A 9,551-nucleotide genomic window follows, 5' to 3' on the forward strand; every position below is an offset into this window, starting at 1 on the left:
CTGACCATTAAACACGGGCAGACGCAACGATACAGTCTATCATTCATTGTTAAAGCTCCAAATGATATTCCCATTCGTCTTTGTGTCTGCCCGTGTAAACGCAGCAGCGAGTGTGAGGGGTTGGGGAACGGATGGAAAGTATAGTGTTATTAAGGAGGACTCCTTCTAACTATATGGAAGTTAAACTAACGTTAGCTCCCATGCTAGCTACTAGCTAGTAGCTTCCCTCGTCAGACAACAGAACACCACCACAGATCGGGTGGAAGCTGTTGATATCACTGCTTGTGCCCGTGGATGGGAAATAAGATTTAAAAGGCTATGGAAGCGTGGATGAAAGCACAGATGTGTGCAATAAAGTTGTGTCGGATCTGCCTGTGCACCCCGTCTGCTGCTCGTGTGTTGTGACTGTCGCTGGTGCAAAGTTAAAGAGCGTCATAAGCATGCGCCCTTCCTGCGCTGGAAGTAGCAGATCTACAAGTTATCTACCCGTCGCAATGCACAGCGCTGTGGGCTTGTACATCTGTGTTTTTCCCGCAGTTAGTTGAATTATATCGATTCACAACTTTAGGATCGATCCAACGTCCGATCCAGACGCTAATTTGACCGATCCAGACACACGTGCATCGATGTAGTCGTATCGTTAATGTTAAAATCGATTATCGATTCATATCGATATTTTTTGACACCACTAATATATACTAATGGTTTGTCATAATGGATATAGATTTTTCAAATTAATTTAATTTGAAATGAACATTGTCAGATATTAAGAAATGGAATAATGTTACAGCTAAGTTTGTATGGTGTATGGAGTATGAGTATGGACTACGGGGGACATGTAAGAATAAAATATGTATGATACTGTAGATTTGCATGTATGCATAGGCTTACAAAATGTGTTAAAAACACACCTGATGTTATAAAGCTTGTATAATGATTCTAGTTGTATGATTCAACTTGTTTACGTGAGCATATTTATATCATAAACTTATCATAAACACTACAGTTTTAAAAAACTTGACTCAGTGACTTTTGCAAGTCGCTGAGAAAATAGAGAACTAGAGAAAACAAAAACGGTCTCTGCTCAGCTTATTGCATTAGAATACAGCATAATGCAGAATGGTCTAGGTGATGCAATTGTATGGTGTGTATTCAATATAATTTGCCATTGCATTCTATAAAACAATGGCTATGAATCGTGATGCTTTGGAGAATGTAGATCTGCTACTTTTGAATCATTTTTAAAAGTGTGTCTAACACATTTTCTTCATACTTCTACATACTTTAGTAACTTTAAAACATAAGAAAAAAATGGTATCAGTGATTAATGGTTAGACTTATGTACTGAATAAATGTACCAAACATCATGTTGGTGCTTGGTATATAATATAGTCATGTCCAGTCATATAAAATCAAGCAAAAAAGACAATAATAATAGCATACACGTGTATGCATGTATGTATGTATGTATGTATGTACGTATGTATGCATGTACGCATGTATTTGGTTAAAATGTGTAAATGTATGTACGCATGTACGCATGTATTTGGTTAAAATGTGTAAATGTTAGCAGACCATCAGTTACTGTAATTATTTGCAGTGTGTCAAAACATGAATGTTTGACAGTTCTGTTTAACTAAAATCTAGTGGCCTAAAAGACATGCCCATAATCATGTCAATTATACTTTTAAACATGCATGCCCTATATGTATTTTACGAAATGTTTTACTTTTAGTACTAGTTACAGCTGTTATGTCACAGGATGTCTCAGAGTTATGGGTGAACACCGTTTTAACACTGTTGCCTAACCATGGAATAAATATATAATATTATATTATATATATTATATTTCTAAAGTTACTGGATAAACCAACCACCCTAAAACATGCATGCACGCAACACATGCTCACAGAGAGAGAGAGAGAGAGAGAGATCTAACACATTTAGGGTCCATTAGTTCTAAGCAGTCACCAATCCATAACAAAAGGCTTTTGTTCATGAATTACAATGAAAGCCCCCTTTTTCTATAGATTGGCCTTTACATCTCTCACACACACACACACACACACACACACACACACACACACACACACACACACACACACACACACACACACACACACACACACACACACTGTACCCAAAGTTTTTACGAGTGAGACACAGGCAGACAGACTGAGCCCCTAAAGTGGGGAACAGTCCTTATAATTAATGCACGCACGCAAGCACGCACACTCAGCCAGACCTATCCATTACAATTAAATGGCTTTGAGTTGTCACAAGTACAAATGAGTGGCTTTTTTGTCAATAGACATGGTTACACTTTAACAGAAAGTGAACACAAAAACCTGTACTTGGCTATTATTGGTAATACAACAAAAGAAAGACCCTACTTCCAAAGGCTTATGGCTCCTTTACATCTCTCACACACAGACAGACAGACTGAATCCATGGGGAACAGTCCATGCAATTAATGCACGCACGCACGCACACTCACTCACTCAGCCAGACAGACATTACAATTCAATGGCTTTGAGTCGTCACAAGTCCATATGAGTGGCTGTTTTGTCAATAGAGACAAAAAAAGGCATGACATGGTTACACTTTAACAGAAAGTGTACACAATAATAACACAAAAGAAAAGACCCTCTTTCCATAGGATCACTCACTCACTCACTCAGCCAGACAGACATTACCATTCAATGACATCCTAATGAGGGCCTTTTGTCAATAGAGACAAAAAGGCATGAGACGGTTCTAGCATCCCACTCTCTGCAGGAGAGGGTCACACATTAACAGAAAGTGTACACCATAAACACATGCACAAACAGTGCACAAAAAACACACAAATACACACAAAAGGAACCCCCTGTTCTCTAAAGATTTCTAAAGAGTCTTGTTTATACATGAGTCTGAATAGATTTCTTTTGTACATACTATAGACAACAGCACACAAAGCATGTATAGAAATCTATAGAAAATATGTCCATTATGTCTAATAATTACACACAATAGAACAAAAGATATATAGAACAAAAGAATATGCTACTTCTCCCTATTTAACTACTAGCAGGGCACAGCTGACTGCCCGAGCACACTTTACCACAGGCAGTGGTACATTTACTTAAGTACTGTACTTAAGTACAGTTTTGAGGTAGTTGTACTTTACTTTACTTTACTTTACTTTACTTGTACTACTTGTACTTTTACTTTACTATGTATTTGAAGACGCTCTTCATATAATCACACGGGCGACACAGTCGCAACCACACACACACACACACACACACACACACACACACACACACACACACACACACACACACATACAGTGTTGTGATCTCATGTTGTGTTTATAGCAGACTCCTCACTCAAGATCTGTAGATCTGCTATTTTTCAATAGCTAAAGTATAACATACTGCTTAAAACACAAAGGGGTTCCCGTCCAGAATGGGTTAAAAAATGCCTCGTATTTAATATTTAAATGCTATATGATTGTGTATGTGTGGAGAGCAGCCGTGGTCCGGTGTAAATTAGAAATGTGTTGTTAATTATACGCGACCTGTCTGTTTAAATGGAGGTTAATGAAACCGTCGACCTGTGTGACTCTCACGGCCTCGCTGTTTATGCAGCGCTGGAACAACTACTCAACACTTTTATACTCATAAAGTAAAGTATCAACACTGTGGAACTACTCAGTTAAATACGAGTAAAAGTCCAACACAAGTAGAAAGTATACTCACTATGCACAATGTCCCATTTCAAAATGTATACAAATCTTTTGAAAATAGCAGATCAAGCTTTTTTTTTTTTTTTAATACCAGGGTAGTTGGACGGAGCGCGTGGAAGGAACACATTATTCCAACCAGTTCCTTTCCCCTCCATCAGGCGCCCCGGCTGGCCAGGGGGAGGCAGTATAGAGACCAGGATTACTGCAGCTTTTTTAGTATATACCCTAGGGGCCACAGGGAGAAAATGCAAACTCCACACAGAAAGGCCCTTTCAGCAACGCCACCTATAGGCCCCCATGCAGCGCCCACAGCATCCCCGGCGGGAATCGAACCCGGGCCCTTCTAGCTGTGAGGTGACGGGGCTACCAACTGCGCCGCCGCGCCCGGCCTCTTCATATTCAACTTCTTTTCGGCTTTTTGTCTCTGCACCTCCTGGAACACTTTGATGCAGAGAGCCTTCTTGGCCAGCCAGCGGCGACTGGCGTGCCTGTAGTACTCCGGGGGGAAGGTGTAGGCGATGCCCAGCTGTCGGCACACGCCCTCAAAGGCGTCGTAGTCGACCGACCGGAGGTTCTTCAGGATCTTCGTCCTGCGGTCGACGGCCATGAGCATGCGTCTCTTGTTGGCCATGTCCTTGGCGTGCTTCTCCAGGTGCTCTCGGTAGTTCCTGATCCTCGCCGTGAGAACGGCCACCTTGGCCTGCGGCGAGCCGCGGCGGTCGCTTCGTCCGTCGTCCGTCTGGGCGCTGGCGATCAGCTGCTCCCTCTTCAGTCGGAGCTTCTCGCCGTGGCTCGCCAGCTCCAACGTGAGCAGCCTCCGGACGACGCCGCCGGCCGTTTGGGCGAGGGGAACGGCCGCGTATTCCTCCTTCAGCGCCGTCGCGGGCAGATCGCTGAGCTGGCTCTCGGGGACTCGCTTCGTCTTTGTCCTCATTGTTGTTGCAGCGCGGGCGTAGTGTCTCGCAGGCCTAACGCCAACGCTCCCAGCAGCAGCGGCGGCGGCGGCGGCGCTGTGTTCAGGCCTCGGCATGGAGGCTGAGGTGAACGAGGGAGCAGAGCTTATCCCCGGCAGCGTGGACGTTGAAACGCTGCTCCCCCGCAAGGACAAGCTTTTCAGAGCCGTCCGTAAAGCCGTGCATGCGAACAACTTGCACGCTAGAGGATTCGTAAAGCCATGCATGGAACAAGTTGCCCTCTGGAGGAAGGAATATTGGCTGCGATCAAAATGTGTCGGCCAATACTGTCTCCAAACCTAACGTCGTCAGTGTGACGTCACATTCAAATGATTCAGGAGGCTCCATTTATGGAGCTCCCACGTCGTCAACCATGACCTTATTAATTGTGACCAAAGGTCACATTCACTATGAAATCCTGTGTCTCGCGTCCGTCACACCACCATATATGGCTGCCAATCCATCATGCCTTGTGACATCACGTGACGTCATGGAGACCCTTAGATCTCCATATATGGATCTGACCTCGTGACATAATGGAGACCCTTAACGCCTCCATATATGGTCAGGCCTCATGACATCACGCCTCGTGACACGCGTGACCATATATGGCCATATCCATATATGAAGATCACGACACCTGACCTGATCTAACCTTGGATAACCATACATGGAGAAGACTGGATCATCACCTAGATCTGCATATATGGAGCCGGCCAGCAACGCTTGTTGATCTGACCTCATCAAACCCTGTACACTCAAGACACGCTCCATATATGGCAGCAGTACAGAATTCATTCCAAATGTTGATCTGACCCCCCTCATTTCAGTCAATCTCTCTCTCTCTCTCTCTCTCTCTCAATTCAATTCAATTCTATTCAATTCAATTCAATTCAGCTTTATTGGCATGAGAAAACATATACATTTACATTGCCAAAGCAAAAGTGGAACAAAACAACCAAGATGAAACAATAAAATAAACGTGTAAACAGAGCTCGCTTTATACTTTTGAAAGTTGACAGCAGTATTTCAATGTTTTTGCATTAATTTGGATGTAAACATTTGCACGATCTCTGTCTCTCTCTCTCTCTCTCTCTCTCTCTCTCTCTCTCTCTCTCTCTCTCTCTCTGAAACAGCGGTGGGGTGAGCGGCGGGCGTCGCCAGTTGATTGCCAACTAATTAACCCATTTAGACCTGGGAACGATTCTACAAATGTCTTCTAAATCCTGACAGTTTTCTGAAAAACCTCATGTTTCTATGTCAGTGGGTCTCAAACATGTTCATGTCAAGGAGCCCCAAAAATATATGTAATCGGCCGACGACCGCCATCTGAAAATATGTTGTTCCAGGGACCCCCCCAGAAGCAAAGATTTGAGGTTAAAAACATTCGCTCTGAAAGAATATATATTCAAAGATTTGCACTACATTTTCACGATTTTTCAAAAATAGCAGACCTACAAGCTCGGTGCCGCGCTATGAGCTTGTAGATCTGCTATTTTTTCAATAGCTAAAGTATAACATAATGCTTAAAACACAAAGGGGTTCCCGCCCAGAATGGTTTAAGGTTCCAGCAGGTCAGACAGGCGTCTGCAGCGCGTCGCCGCGGAGTGGACAGACTCTGCTCTGCTTCAGCGGACAGAGAAAACCCAGCCTTAATTATTGGGCCTATCATTCGGTAACACGATGTGTTTACCCGACCGTTTCATGTCAAAAGGTCTTCTCGCAATCAGCTCTGTTTGTCTGCCACTCCCCAGACTCTTCACCTGGAATGACTCATTGCATCATCCACTGTAACCGTGTGTGTGTGTGTGTGTGTGTGTGTGTGTGTGTGTGTGTGTGTGTGTGTGTGTGTGTGTGTGTGTGTGTGTGTGTGTGTGTGTGTGTGTGTGTGTGTGTGTGTGTGTGTGTGTGTGTGTGTGTGTGTGTGTGTGTGTGTGTGTGACTGGAGTAAATGGAGAGGATTCGTCGTCAAATGTTCCAATAGGAACCGTTGGAACTAAGTCTAAGTAAGTTGGGAGACGAGAAACTCTTTCCTGGGGGTTCTATGTGGGTAATTCGTGTTTTTAAGATATTGTAGTATTTCAAAGTGTCCATGATGTCATGAGCCAAATTCCAATACCCAAAATCTCGGCCACTCGCTCACTCCCACTCGGTCACTCTGGGTCATTCCAGCTTGACCCGAAAATGGTTAACGTTCCAATTGTTAATGTGCTCCATCGAGGAGGCGAGTGGAGTCGAGTGGAGGAGCCGAGCGGGCTCTCCGAGACGGCATAGAGCGAGTGTACAACATCAGGTGCAGGCTCGGTGGGGTATGTTGTCTCCTCGCGGCGGATTTCCGCATCACGTGTACATGTTTTTTTCCTTCTCTAGTGACATAAGTCCTCCCCGTCCACCATGTGGCACAGAAAACACTGCTTGAAACCCGATGCACCCCCCCCCCCCCCCCCCAAATCCACCACTGACTCATGCACGCACACACATTAAATTAATAAAAAGCGTTGCGGTGGCGTAACCGTCTGGGCACTCGACTGGTAATCCAGTCGCAGTGTGCCGCGGGTTCGACTCCCGAGCCCGACACGGCCTTTACTGCATGTCTTCCCCCATCTCTCTCCCGTTTCCTGTCAGCCTACTGTCTGTCCCTTCAAAAACCAATAAAAGGCGTAAGCCGCAAAAAATATCTAAAAAAAAAAAAAAAAAAAGCGTTGCCGTTTGTTGAAGAGACACATTTTCGCTGAATGAATAGAGCTTCAGAATGATAAAGTAGCCTATCTATAGCCTATATGTGCTTCAGAATGATAAAGTAGCCTATCTATAGCCTATATGTGCTTCAGAATGATAAAGTAGCCTATCTATAGCCTATATGTGCTTCAGAATGATAAAGTAGCCTATCTATAGCCTATATGTGCTTCAGAATGATAAAGTAGCCTATCTATAGCCTATATGTGAATGATAAAGTAGCCTATCTATAGCCTATATGTGAAAATGAAAAGGACCACAACAAGCCACTGGCTTTTTGTGTGATAATAAAAGTAGGCTATATTGTGCGCACTTCATCTGCCTCAAAAGCTTTAAAGATTTATACGAGCAAATAGGAACGCGGGCTGCGGGCAGGTCAGGAATGCCTTCACATTCATATAACATACATAAGTTTGCGCATCCTGGCGCTTATTCACTATTTCAATTTCAGGAATAAATAGCCTTGCACATGTTACCATACACATTGGCCTCGGTCACATATGCACAAAATGATGAATTGTCTATTCTGTAGACCAGGGGTTCTCAACGTTTTTGGCCGGGGACCCCCGGAAATGCTTTGGCAATGTCTCGGGACCCCCGCCCCCTCCCGACACCCAATATAAATTGACTGCTACAATAACCTTAACCCATTTTGGGCGGGAACCCCTTTTGGTGTTTTAAGCATTGTTAAAAAAAAAAAAAAAAAACATTTTTTTTTTTTTTTTTTTTTAATAATTTGGGGACCCCCTAAAATAATTTGGCGACCCCCCGAGGGGTCGCGACCCACGGGTTGAAACCCCCTGCTGTAGACTGTACGGCTCTGGGTTGGGAGTTCCAGTGACCCAGCGGTGTGACACTGTATTGTTCCACCACAAAGTACCGCAACACAAAGTTGCCGTATTGGAATTTGGCTATGGACACTGCATGGTCTCCCTTTCTTCCTGGACTACAAGTTGACAGCCCTCTCCCTCTCCGAGAGTGAACCAAAGCATTGTGGTAATTGTAGTCCAGGAAGGAAGGTGAGACCGGTGTCCATGACATCACGGACACTTTGAAATACAAAAAAAAAGATCTAAAAACACATATTACCCCTTAATTGTCTCCCAAACATCATTAAAATAAGATCTGGTTGCAAAATGGGTGAAGTGGCCCTTTAATGTATACTGTACAGGCACACTGCCAATTCCATACACTGCGCGCACGCACACGCACACGCACGCGCACGCGCACGTGCACGCACACGCACGCGCACAGCGCACGCACACGCACACGCGCACGCACACGCGCACGCACACACACACACACACACGCACGCGCACACACGCACGCGCACACACGCACGCACGCACACGCACGCACGCGCACACACACGCACACGCACGCGCACACACGCACGCGCACACACACGCACACGCACACACACATGCTACTGTGTGCTTTTTTCATGAAAGCTCTTCGTTTCTCTCCCACCCCCCGCCTCTCTCTCTCTCTCTCTCTCTCTCTCTCTCTCTCTCTCTCTCTCACCACACACACACACACACGCACACACGCACACGCACAGGGGGGTGCCAGGTGGAACGGCACTAATCTGCCACGCTCCGTGTGTCTCGTTCATTAAGCCGCGGCGTAATCCAGCGCACCTCCGATGTGATCAGCCTCCAATTAGAAAGCCATCAAGCCCAAGGTGCGTTTAATTGCCTTGTCGGAGCCGCACACTCCCCCCGACTTCCCACTGGTGGGAAAAAAAAGTACTCGAATGCACATAAAGTACCAAGTAGTCATTATGCAGAATGTCCCATTTCAAGTATTCAGATCTATGTGCAGATTTACAAGCTCACAATGTGTCACATTACAATTTACAATTTAGGCATTTATCAGACGCTCTTAACAGTTTGACGGCCGCTAATTGTTTAATCCAGTGTTCCACCGCGCGTAAAACGCTATACCCGACATTTGTTTAATGCGTTTAATTCGCCGTTTTAAAAGAATTAAAAAGAAACAGCGGATTTATCCGGGACCTGATGACGAGGCCGTCGCGTTATGATGACGAAACCGGAAATCAAGTCATCTGGACTGCTAGGGCTTCTGGGAAATTGAGCTCAATGTAAGTGGACGGGGGGTTTGTTTGGACT

At 44.9% G+C, this 9,551-nt stretch overlaps 1 protein-coding gene and 1 pseudogene across 2 annotated transcripts in view; one reads left to right on the plus strand and one right to left on the minus strand.

Moving 5' to 3' along the window:
• Window positions 1–4,073: 4,073 nt before the first annotated feature.
• Window positions 4,074–4,760, minus strand: LOC306942658 (small ribosomal subunit protein uS15m-like; the record flags this gene model as incomplete). The annotated part of the gene is made up of 1 exon (XM_079528667.1): window positions 4,074–4,760. One exon carries the CDS (start codon window positions 4,758–4,760, stop codon window positions 4,074–4,076), a length of 687 nt encoding a protein of 228 aa, XP_079384793.1.
• Window positions 4,759–9,551, plus strand: part of LOC306942659 (small ribosomal subunit protein uS15m-like) — a 6,394-nt pseudogene continuing 1,601 nt past the window's right edge. The window contains exon 1 of the transcript in view: window positions 4,759–4,855. The product of the transcript in view is annotated as a small ribosomal subunit protein uS15m-like (transcript). The remainder of the gene's footprint in view (window positions 4,856–9,551) is intronic.

This window comes from Electrona antarctica (genome assembly GCF_951216825.1).
Source record: "Electrona antarctica genome assembly, chromosome: 18".
Classification (NCBI taxonomy): domain Eukaryota; kingdom Metazoa; phylum Chordata; class Actinopteri; order Myctophiformes; family Myctophidae; genus Electrona; species Electrona antarctica.